This window comes from Folsomia candida, unplaced genomic scaffold (genome assembly GCF_002217175.1).
Source record: "Folsomia candida strain VU population unplaced genomic scaffold, ASM221717v1 Fcan01_Sc034, whole genome shotgun sequence".
Lineage (NCBI taxonomy): Eukaryota > Metazoa > Arthropoda > Collembola > Entomobryomorpha > Isotomidae > Folsomia > Folsomia candida.
The window spans coordinates 740588-753427 of NW_019091226.1; the positions used below are offsets into that span (position 1 = coordinate 740588).

The 12840-nt window shown below is 36.9% G+C and overlaps 1 protein-coding gene across 1 annotated transcript; it reads left to right on the forward strand.

Annotated features, from left to right (window-relative positions):
* The first annotated feature begins 5313 nt into the window (after positions 1-5313).
* LOC110860739 (ABC transporter G family member 23) lies at positions 5314-12718 on the forward strand. The gene is made up of 15 exons (XM_022109836.2): positions 5314-5541; positions 5813-5842; positions 5926-6043; positions 6300-6454; positions 6736-6804; positions 7306-7344; positions 7423-7516; positions 7850-8199; positions 8517-8748; positions 9250-9427; positions 9550-9665; positions 9748-9818; positions 10489-10751; positions 11515-11601; positions 11672-12718. The coding sequence occupies exons 1-15, from the start codon at positions 5450-5452 to the stop codon at positions 11887-11889; spliced, it is 2112 nt and encodes a 703-aa protein (XP_021965528.2). The 5' UTR covers positions 5314-5449; the 3' UTR covers positions 11890-12718.
* Positions 12719-12840: the final 122 nt, after the last annotated feature.

Genomic DNA, 12840 nt, shown 5'->3' on the forward strand with positions numbered 1-12840 from the left:
AAAAATTTTCAAAACCAAGCCATCAACGTCAGTAGCTGTAGCTGCCAGGAAAGTCAAAATTTCCAAAAGCTACCTGGGGGAAATTAAGGTCCATAAATTAGGAATCAAAGCAAGGACCAAAAAACCTGCACCAAATTACAAGCCCGTACAAGAAAGTCGGATCAAGGATTGCTGTCAAAAATTGTTGAAGAAAATGCGTGGAAAAGTAGTGATCCTGGATGACGAAACGTATGTTCCGGTTGACCCTTCAAATCTTCCAGGGCGTCATTTTTTTCATAGCTCGGATCCCTCTGAAGTGGCTTATGAAGAAAAAGTACGAAAAAAAGACAAATTTCCAAAGAAATATTGCATTTGGCAATGCATCTCCAGTCACGGACATGTATCAGACCCGGTAGTTCTCGAAGGGAATATCAATCAAGATATTTATCTGAAAAATTGCGTCAAGGCTGGATTGGAAGCATTTATTAATAGGTTTCACAAAAATGATAAAGTTTTGTTTTGGCCTGACCTCGCCACTTGTCACTATGCAAAGAAAGTGACCGAGTACCTCAGAAAGAAAAATATTGATTTCGTACCAAAAGATATCAACCCACCTAATGTACCCCAACTCCGTCCAATCGAAAAATTCTGGGCACGTTCTAAGTCAGTATACTCCCGGCTTCAAGATGTGCCTGACACCTTTCGAAAATTCAAAGGACGATGGAAGAAAATCACCTCGGAAGTGGCAAAAACTTCGGGAAAAAATTTAATGAAAAATCTTCGCAAGAAAATCGAACTAGTCGCCAACGGGGGTGTGGCGGCCTTAGCTATTAACTAAATTATGTAGGTACGTATTTGGTATTATACATATGCAAAAAGTTTAAAATTCCGATAACTCATTGTGATTTTATGACCACATTTTCAGACCATTCCCATTCATTCCCGGACGTTCTTTAGTACGGAGGTTTTTTTGTTCTCGAAGAAAAATAAGACAAAACCTCCCGTTCCAAACAAACGTGATGTCGTTCTTAATTAAAGAATACACCAGTTTCAAGGAAAAAAAATCTTATGCCTATACAGATAACAAAAATTTTTAATTTTGCTTAAACAATAACCTCTCTTTAGTCATTCCATGAATTACGTAACGAAAGAGTCGCGATTTTCTAGACCTCCCTCCCCTCCCCCCTTTAAAAAAATGTGCAACATAGACACGATATCACTGGAGCCTTAGACCCCTCACTCCTCATCCCCCTCTCGCGTTACTTAAATAATTTACGGACGACACCTTTCTGGAGAACAAATACATAAGTTTAACTTATTTCTTATCCTTTGTGATATAACTCCATAGTAAAAAGTAAGGCCTCAAGTTTCTATATAGCACCCACAAATTGGTCCAGATATGCAAAAATCACCGGAATTAATTTTCGACACTTTTATGGACAACCGAGATACAGTATGCTAAATATTTAGGTATGTAGTTCGAGTCCAGCTCCAGATTTGAGACGATTATTAAGTCATGCACGACGCAATGGTTTACGTATTTGGAGATCAATTATGTGCATACAACCGGTGTATAATGTGCATACGTAAGTACAGAGATTCGCATGTCTATTTGATAACGAATTTTTCGTTGAATAACCCCGGAACGGTTTGTCGCAGCGGGTCAAAATTTTGAACAGTGGAGCATGTTATCCTCAGATGGGTGTGTGCAAAAATTCAACTCTCTACTTCCAAAATTGCCTCCCCACACAGCCCCCAGAAGTTGAAACAGTCATTTCAACTCTTTCCAAACTCTGTCTAAAAAATCGTTCTCCTCAGAAATTTTTTTTCTTTTCAAGTATCTGAACCCAAAGAAGTCCATTTGACTTACATCGGGGGATTGTACAGGTATTTCACTATTCGAAATGATTTTTATCTCCAGTATAGCTTCAAGGTCATTTGCATAATCTTGGATCAACTTTGCGGTCTGAGAAGACGCTCCGTCATGATGAAAAATCACCTAATTTATTTTTTTGCCGTACAGTTTGAGAAAATGGTATTCTAAAAGTGGTTTCAATACACGGTCCACATAATACTTCGAAGATTTCTTCACTTTTTGGGGGACTTTTATAAGTGGGAGGACACCACGACCCGACATTGCACCCACGACAATAAACTGTTTACAAAAGTTCTCCTCACGGGAAAGCACCAACTTGCGTGAATTGTTTTCGGCATTTATCGTATAGTAAGCTCTTTGAACCCAATTAGTAACTTATAGAGAAAATAGTGCTTCGTCAAATGTCACCAAAAACTCACTCTTATTCCTTAACAGAAAATTTGAATAAATTTTTTTGCAAACACGGACGCGATTTTTTTCCTGTTTTTCGGTCAGCTGACGAGTTTTCCGATGAAGTCGTTTCTTCAAAATCTTAATTTCTCTTTTCACTCAAGACTTAGACACCCCAACCTTACGGGAAATTTACTTTTGGGTCGGTGGATTGTCTTTTGAGGTCACAAGGTCAATTTTTCTAAGTACGGTCGGAATTAACACTTTTCTTTGCTTTCTTCTAGGGGTGGTGGTTGCCCTTTACTCAAATTTTCTCACTTTTTACCTATATTTTTCAATACCTTATTGATTCTAGATTTCGAAAATGTATTCCCTTCACTTTCAAGATGTTTAATTATTTTGGTGTATGAGCATTTAAGTTTGGAAAGACCTTTTATGACTGTCTCAACTTCTGGGGGCTGTGGGGGAGGCAGTTTTGAAGTTGGAGAGTTGGATTTTTGCACACACCCATCTGAGGATAACATGCTCGTCTTTTCAAAATTTTGACTCGCTGCGACATACCGTTCCGGGGTTATTCAACGACAAATTCGTTTTCAGATAGACATGCGAATCTCTGTATAAACGTATGTAAATCTTTCCCATTCATCACAAAAACCAAAGTTGCAGACAGATTCTCATCCAAAGTTTGAGACATATCTAATTAAATTTGACCTGTTGTACGAGTTTTAGGTACCTGCTTACATACATACATACATACATACATAATTTGTAATCGTAAGCTTTCTCGCATTGTATTTATGTCCTATAGGTATATTGGCAGGTACCGTAAATATGTGCTTAATAACAAGCTGGGATTTCCATTCGAATTTTTCTTCAATTAAATATTCACGTCGAGCCAGACCTACATATAAAAATAACCGACTTATGCAACAGTTCACAGTGTCGGAAAAATCAGCAGGTTCCAATTTTTCTGAATATACAGTACACAAGGTTACTCTATTCTATGTACAAGTCTGATTAATTATCACAACTGTGTATGTATGTATCTCACACTTTTCTTACTTATTATATAACTACGAACTATATAAAATGCAGACACAATACTGCACCTTTTTCAAGGAGATCCCTCGATATGTACGTTCAATGTCCAGCTTTAATTACTCTTCCGACTAGACGATACACAAATTTTCTCACAAATCATTAATACGTAACGCAGGTTACAAAAATTGTACATACATAACTTAATTACAAAGAAATCTTGATTAAGGACAAGTTTAAGTCGACTCTGATTTGTTGCATGATGCTCATGTGTTACTACATGAATACTGGGTTGATCTTGTGCGAATTTTTAACAGAGTATGTATGCAATTTTATTTAATTGCCAACCCATGTTTATTTTTACGTAATGTAACGACACATGTATGTATATACAAATAAACAAAATATGTAACATACCACATTTACCTACATATTTATATAATTGGGAATTCTATTCAGTTAAGTAAATAAATATAACTTTCGATGTATTTCAATTTATTTAATCTCACCAGTGCTTGCGGGAGCTGTGAGGACATTAATATTGTTGGAAGTTAGAAGGATGGGTTTATATAACATGAGTAGATGATGGGAAGATCGAATAACCGTGGGGACATTGTCCCCACACTTCCGCGGGCACTGAACCTCACCCAACTTGTATGTCTGTATGTACATAAATAAATATGCAACTGGCAATATATACTTAAGTACATGATTTCATGATGAATTTCACTTCGTTCTGTATACATAATGATATATAATCTTCACGTTCACCTCGACAAATTACTTATTCCTGGAGGTGAAGTTTCTTTTATCGCGTATGGAACTATGTAACCATAACCTTACATAAAGCAGTTGGAATTATGTAAGTAAGTGAGTGAGTTTCCAGTCAGGCAAGTTCTTGGTCGCAATTAGGCAAAGGTGAGTGTGTCGATAAATAACTACATATTATTTATTCGTACGTACATGTTCAGCTTGCTTACGAAGACTTTTCCCTGTTTGATGACTTACATCAGAACTGGCTGCGGAAGCCTGGGGACCTCGGTGCAATGTCCGCACAGAAATAGATTTTCGTACACGTATACAAATTATGTGTGTGTTCACTCTTAAGTTCCGTTCATATATTTAAATATGACTCTATTTACCAGAGTAGTATTAATAAGTATAATACGATGTATGTAGTAATAGCTCGGTAGTAAGGTCATACAAATTTATGTATCGGTGGCAAATTTTTGCGGACCCGCACAATTTTAATACCAAGCGGTTGTAACTTTAATACCGAGAAATCAATTATTTACCTGCCTACTAACAGTGTAGGATTCTGCAGAATTTTGCATATGTACATAAAGGTACATATGTATACATAATTGGTCGTCATTAGTACGTATTTCCGCATAACAAGCATAATTCTGCACGAGATTTCTGTCGGGTATATTCTGCAAAACCAACTATGCTACCTACAAGTTTATGCGCGGATGGCATTGCATACATATGTACATAGATACATGCACACTAATTAATATACACAATTTCCCTGAAGGAACGCCGTTGAAATTTTCATACGGGATATTCTTCCAATGTTAATAAACCAAACCTCAGCTCAACTTCATATGTATGTATGTACATATCTTACCATATTATTGGCCCCATGGTTCCACAGCCCAGTGGCCGCGGAAGACTTAGGACAGAGGTTCCCACAGTTATGTATACGATGTACATCCTCTGCCCGTGCTATAGATATTAACCTCTCCCTCCCCCATCCTACAATGCTAATGTCCCCACGACTTCCGCGGCCACTGGAATAGCTGATGCTTTATACTCGTACTCATGAACCCGGTCTGCCCAACATTTGGGATATATAATATCATTGTAGGATTGGAATTCAATGTGTACAATATTATTGCAGGAATATAAATATCTAAATTTGTACGGGGATATTGTCCCCAAGCTTCCGCAGCCTCTGCAGCTTACATAATTGCAGTACCTTCGTACACCTGCATTTTACTTTTAATCCAACAGTATTGATTTACACGTTGGGTCGATTGCATGCAATCTGCAATAAATACATAAATTTCGCAATATGTGCCACATATTTTACCTGACAAGACATATATAGAGATCTGGATTAATTAGTTGACATAATTTGGTAGGGATTCAGCACTTTCAAAAATGGCGCTGACAGTACGAAACGGTACGAAAGCGTATGCCGTGGGAAAGTTTGTGCTGAATAATCTCAACATGACGGTAGCCAGGGAAGAGATGTAAGTTTTTATCGGATGGGGTAAAAAAAAGACAGGCATCTGTATTGCAGCTAAATTATGCATGCATCATTAGCAAATTCAAATATTTTTTTTAATTCAAAAATTATTTTCAACATCGTGCTGTTTTTCACAGAATTAAAAAAAATTTGAAAAAAAATGTGTTTAAATTTTAAAGCCTGCATACATAATCATTTACAAAAAAACTTAAGATTATTCGAGAACTCGTTTCAAGTGTCAATTTTCTTATACGATGATTTTGGTATTTTTGCAGTTATGGTCTTCTCGGAGCGAGTGGTTGTGGGTGAGATGAAATTCTTTACTAAAAAAATTCGGAAACCTGAAAAAAATTAGAGGCTCTAAATCTTAAAATGTTTCACGCTTCAGGAAGACCACCCTACTCTCCTGTATCGTTGGCCTTCGCAAACTCGATAATGGTGACCTTATCGTGTTTGGACAACAAAGGAAAGGTCACCTGGGTCACTTGTGCGGATACATGCCTCAGGTAAAGAGATTAATATGCAAATTTGCGAAAAATCTCATCACGGGTTGGTTGATAATATGTAAATATACTTGTCTCAAATATACCATTCTCAAATTCCCCTGTCAACTTGCATTGATTATATTCAGAAGTATTTTAATTGCGCTGACGGGGGAATTTGAGACTGAAGTTTCTGAGAATTCTAAATTTCTGTAAAAGTTGTACTCTATGCGAACGGACATTAATTAAATTAAAATTTTCTGTTTCAACTTACCCCCAGGAAATCTCCCTCCTACACGTTTACACCATTCATGAAGCTCTCCACCATTTTGGAATGATTTACGGCATGTCGCATGATGCTATTGAATCGAAGATTAAATTTCTCTCTACATTTCTCGACTTGCCCCCGATTACGTCTCTCATTCAGAATTTAAGGCAAGTAAATATGTAGATACTTCATGAGTGTCTTATTTTTATTTTAAAACTACTTTTACATAAGTTGGTTCCCTTTGACTGCTTAACTTTGTTCAAAATTTATGTTTGTGCAATTTTGGAGACCAACTTTTCATTACAAGAATGAGTAACAGTTAAGACATAGCTTTTAAACTTAGGTAATAAAACTTCGACAATGGATAATATCTGCATAAAATAAACGACATATTTTCTTCAAATTTTACTATTATTGTAAAATTACGGCAATGTTTCATCAATTCCAGTGGGGGTCAAAAGCGGAGGGTGTCCGTGGCCGTGGTCATGATCCACAATCCCGCTCTCCTCATCCTCGAGTAAAAAATATATCAAAATAAATTATTATTTAAATAGCCGAAAGTACATGGGCGTCGGTCTCTTAAGGTTCCCATGGATGACGCGTTGGCGCGTAATCTCACTCTGCCCCTATCCAATGTATTCAATGCAATATCTAAAATTGAATTAACTCCATGAGTTTTGAGATAAATGCAACTTTTGATATTTTAATGTAAAGCTAATTTTTGGTACTACAAAACCTTGGTGTTTTGAAAAATTAGAAAATTCATTTACTATTTTTGCACACTAAATTTCTTTAAAAATGAATTTTCTAATTTTTCAAAACACCAAGGTTTTGTAGTACCAAAAATTAGCTTTACATTAAAATATCAAAAGTCCCATTTATCTCAACACTCATGAAGTTGATGCCATTTTAGAAATTGCATTTGAATATATTGGATAGGGGCAGAGTGAGATTACGCGCCAACGCGTCATCCATGGGAACCTTAAACCGCTAACAAATGTTGTTACTATAAATTTAGCGAACCTACCGTAGGGCTAGATCCCTTATTACGACAAAGGTATGTATTTACACATAATGACCCGGTAAGAAATAAAATATGTAATCATGACAAAATTGTGTTACTCCTTTCTGATAGGATTTGGGAGCATCTTGTCGAAATTTCAAGAACGCGAGGCACCACGATTGTCATTTCAACGCATTACATCGAAGAGTGTAATCGATGTGATAAGGTGAGCACCTTAAGTTAACAATATTTGGATATGCATCTAATTCGTCATGGATTTTAAAAGTTGATAAATTTAATCGATGAGTTATTGGAAATTTCATAAAATTGCATGCTACAATTAAGAAAAAAATGTTCTTCCGTTTTTAGTAATTTTTTAGAAAAAAAAATTACAAGTAAAAAATCTTTTCAAATTCGAATTAAATGAGTCATTGTGAAACAATAATTTCAGTAATACACACTATATATAACCTTAAGAAGGAAATATTTGCTTAAAACCAGCACAAAAATGACATACATTCAATCCGTTAACCCTAAAACAATCTCACTTTACCCCCAGGTCGGTTTCATGCGTGGCGGCCAACTTCTCGCCGAGGACGCGCCCTCCACCCTGCTCACCCTCTACAACTGCCCTTCCCTGGAAGAAGTTGCCCTCCAACTGTGTCGCCTGGATGAGAAAGACGTCCCGTTTTTGAGCACGCCGCAACCCGATATTACCCGAAATTCGAGCAAACTACCCGAGTGGATCTTCCCAGACGAAGGGGTCGTGAAGGCCAAGTCGTTCCGCCGATTGTCCATCACCCTGCAAGATAACGTCGTCTTATCGCCCATGAACGTTGAGACGAACCATGGCTCTATCATCCACGCGCTCGTTATGAAGGCGTGGCGGAGGCGGAAACGCGATTGGAGGTGAGGCTACAAAAACACTCTTAAAAATCCGGTATTAAAATAATACCAAGCGTTATTAATTTATGACTATACCAAAATGGTATTTATAAGTAATACGGTGTATGAAGTAATAGCTCGGTATTAAAATTTTACCATATTGGTAGTATTTTTTCTCATCGGTGTTATTTTAATACCAAGCGGTAGCAACTTTAATTCAGAGAAATCAATACCTGCCTGACTATGCTAGATTTCTAAATAATAATAAAACGTGGTTATAAAAATATGGTAATGAAGAAACTTAAGGTTACACACTGTAATTGGTTTGTTTTCAATTTCAGATTAATTTCTGGCGAACTTTGCCTCCCGCTCTTGATCCTTATCGTATTTCAAAATATTTTTGGTCGCGTCCCTGTAACCATGCCGGTCTCCTTGGTCACCAATGATATCAATTTATCCAATAAGTCACAACTTTTTAGATATTGCGCTCAAAAGATGAATTCTTCCCAATGTCTGGAAAACGTGGGGATTTGTAATTTCTTGGAAACCTTTGGAAACGGGGAATTCGACTGGGTACATAAGTGTGGAATGATTGTTATGGGTCACTTTATTTGCATAAATCTCACAAACAACGGAACCTTTTCTCAAGCTACATCCAGATTTTCTAGCGAGTTATGTCAAAAAATCAAGCCAAAATTTGCAGTCGCATGACACTCTTCTTTCCGTTGAATGCCCCCTTTGAAGAAACTTATTGACGGCAAAGTTTAATTTTTTAATCAATTCTCTCTCCCTTTTTTTCCACGTGGAGAAAGCCAGGGCGGGCGTATGAACAATATTTATATTCGAAGGGGCCATTCAACGGAAAGATAAGTGTCACGTGATTCCCCATTTTTGGTTCGATTTTTTGACATAACTCGCTTGAAAGTATGCCCATTTTCGCCCTAAGGTATTTTCGTGATATGCGTCAAAATATGCAAACGAGCTGACCAGCCAAATAATGTCCACCGTAGTTAAGAATTTCACACAATTTGTGATTACGAAAAGTTTTGAAAATTTCAATTTGAATTTTTTTAGGCTGTCACGAACTCTTATCAGGACGGCTATGAGAGCATCCAGGCCGGAAAGGCTATCGCCCTGCTATCTTTCCCAAAGAATTTTGAGCAATACATGAAAGATCGAATCGTACATAAAAATTTTGCAGATAACGAGACCATCGACGGCGCCATGATTTCGGTCGCGTTGGACGAAACAAGTAATTTTTTGGCACGCATCTTTATTTTTGCAAAGATGCGGATAAAAAAAATGTTGAAACTTGATTTAATTTATTTCGAAATTGAATAAGTTTTGCCATTAAATATGTAATTTATTTTCCAGACTCAATCTTTTCATTTTGGATAAAGCACAACGTCGTATCCAAATATATCGACTTTATTACCAGAATTGCTACTGCCTGCTCCTTAAACCCTGCCACAGTTCGACCCCCGCTTCAAGTAAATTTTTTATTTCAAAAATTAATATTTTTCTAAAAGTATTTTTAATCAAGAACCTAAAAATCAAAATTAAATTGTACAGTACAACGCAGTCTATGGAGGCCTTGGGGTTCACAGTTTCATAGCATTTTCACAACCCGGAGTTATAATGATGTACGTAAAAAAATAAGTGCTAAAAATTTAAAAATAATGAGCGTATGCGCGACAACGTCATAGATATTTCTCATCGCAACTCTTTCAGCAAACTTGCGAATTTAAAAAAATCTGTTGTGATCGAATTGGCCAAAAATTACTTCGGAAATCAACTTTTAAAAACACATATTTCGATGTTGTTTCCGTTGATTTCTGTAGCTTCCCTAGCTTGTCATGGTGAGGATTAAGTTGCGAAATAATCGTGCGAAATACGGTCAACAGTGTGGTTTAAATGTCAGGTTACAATGGAAAATTTTTCAATGGGAAAAATTCATAAATCTCCATTAGTTACCGAAATTTTGCCTCTGAAATTCAATATTTTAAGAATTTTGTCATCAGTGTTCCAAGAGTTTTGATAAAAATTAATAAAAATCTTAATCCCAACTCCGTAACTAATGGAAATTTACGAGTTTTTCCCATTGAAAAATTTTCCACTGTAACCTGACTTTTAAACCACCCTGTACTATGCACATTTACTAGATAAATTTGCGAAAAAAATGTTATCGTTTTACAATGAAAGCTTTGCGAAATCTCACAAATTTTGCAAAACTTTGCAAGTTAATATGCGAAGATTTACACTCAATTCTAAAAAGTTAAGATTTAACACACCGATTTTATTCTACTTTTCCAGCGCCATGTTCATAATGGCTCAAACGACCGGGTTCCTGTGGAGTTGTGACAGAGCGGAGGGCCTCGAGGATCGCGACTACGCGGCCGGAGCGTCCCTCCAACACCGCATTGTCGCCAGCATGGTGACGGATTCAGTAAAAACCGTAATCCAGATTAGCATTATTGTCGTCATGTTGTTCTTCATGTTCGACATGCAAGTTAAAGGGTCATGGATAACGGCGCTCAGCCTGATTTTCATTTCGTCCATGGCCGGAGTTTATATAGGTTTGAAAATAGCTAGGTTAAATTTCGAAAAATATTCTTTCAGGGGCCGTAGATAAATTATGGAACGTAAAAATACCGATTTTCTGGACCCCCTCCCTCCCTCACGTTATCATTGCAGCCTTTGACCCCCTCCCTCCCCACTCAGTTCTTAATTTATGTATTTATAATTTATGTATGACCCCTAAAGAGTGTTGGATTTTATAGCGAAAATGCAAGAAATAGGCGCCACTTAGCGGTTCACGATTTGTATTGACTACTCCAAATTAATTGTACAGATTGTCCAATAGATGGCCCTTGCATATTTCTTGCATTTGTTGAAATCATGCAAGAAATTATGCATGCTTGTAGAAAAAATTTGTAGAAATAACTTAAAATTATGTTACCCTTCTGAATAGTAAGGGGAGATCCATAAATTATGTCACGCAAAAATCGCGATTTTCTAGACCCCCTCCCCCCTTTAACATGTGTTACAAAGGTACAATATCATTTGAGCTTTGGACCCCCCCCCTTCCCCCTCTCACGTGACACAATTTATGGACCTTACCTAGCTGCAGTGTGAATTCTAAATTAAGTAAACTATGCTAAGTCCAGAGTAAACTTTACTCTTTATAAATTTAAAGTTGCTCTGAATTGCTTGGTATATAATTTATTTAGAGTGCATTACATTATACAGAGTTAAAAAGGTAGCATTATATTTTAAGAGTGTAGTTTCCTACTGCACTTTCCTCGCCATAATATCTAAATTCTGATTTTTTTATGTCAGGGTGCATGGTTTCTTCGGTGCGAAGCAGGGAGCTAGAAGTCATTATCATCGTGATTTTCATCAATATAATTCAGGCATACTCGTCAGGTTGGTTCTTTTTTTTAATCCAAATTTTTGTTTGAAAATGTAATAAATTAAATATTTAATTTGAATTCAGGAAGCCTGATCCCACTCGACTGGGCGCCATGGTTTTATCGCCAATTTTTCTGTAACTTACTCCCCACCACGTTTCCGGCGGAGGCGCTCCGCTCGATTAATTCGCGCGGGTGGGGCCTGGACAATTTCCACGTGGTGAGAGGATTTCTGAGCGCGCTTGGATGGGGTGTGTTCTCCATCGTTGTAATTGCCTTGATTGAGCGGAAGAGGCATAAATGATCATTTTATGTATTTATTTAAGATACCGTAAAACCTCTATTTATAGCCCTATTCTAATTATAGCCGGTCTCCAAATATAGCCGGGTCTAGAGACCAAGATTTCAAAATTTTAGCCGGGTCCCTAATTATAGCCGGGTCCCCAATTATGGCCGGGTCACTAATTTTGGCTTGTCTTGTCCGCTGTGTCCACGTTCATAGCCCATTCAAGAAAAATGTTGCACATTATGCTTATCAACGAATAAGTTGAACTACTAATTTTTACCTGCTAGTTTCAAGTTAGTAGTGGATATAATCATGACAGAAAATTTAAAAAAACTGCTAAACCTCGTTTAAAGATGTATATATAAGGTGAATGGGTTACTGATGGCATATCTCTCTAAATTAGAAAACTCAAATTGAGTCAACATGAATTATACGTAATTTTTTAACATCAAAAATTTTGGGCGGAACAAAATTTAGCCGGGTCTCTAATTATAGCCGGTCTCTAATTGTAGCCGGGTCCGCGACCCCCAGTTTTGGATTTTAGCCCCGGCTATAAATAGAGTATTTACGGTATTTTATAATGATGCAAGGGAAGGTCCATATATTTCGTCATAAAAAATGTGGTAGATGGGTTCTGGTCGTCTCCCTTAAGGCAAGAGGTGCATGGCTGGTCTAACCATCGGCGTTTTTTACACGTAACATATGGATGTTCCCTAATATAGAATTAAGACTGCATTTACCTTTCAAGAAGGTAAAATTATTTTTAAAATTTAGTGCCACACATACTTAAATAAGTAATTTACTGTGTAATATACTGTGAAATAAAGTTACAATAATTACTTTACAATCATGCACCACGGCAAGAAATTGCTTAGCATTATTATCCTCCTGGATATTTTAGAATGGTCAAACTAATTAATTAAAAATGTAATTGTAAATAGGTGTTACTACACACAAAACAAAAATTTG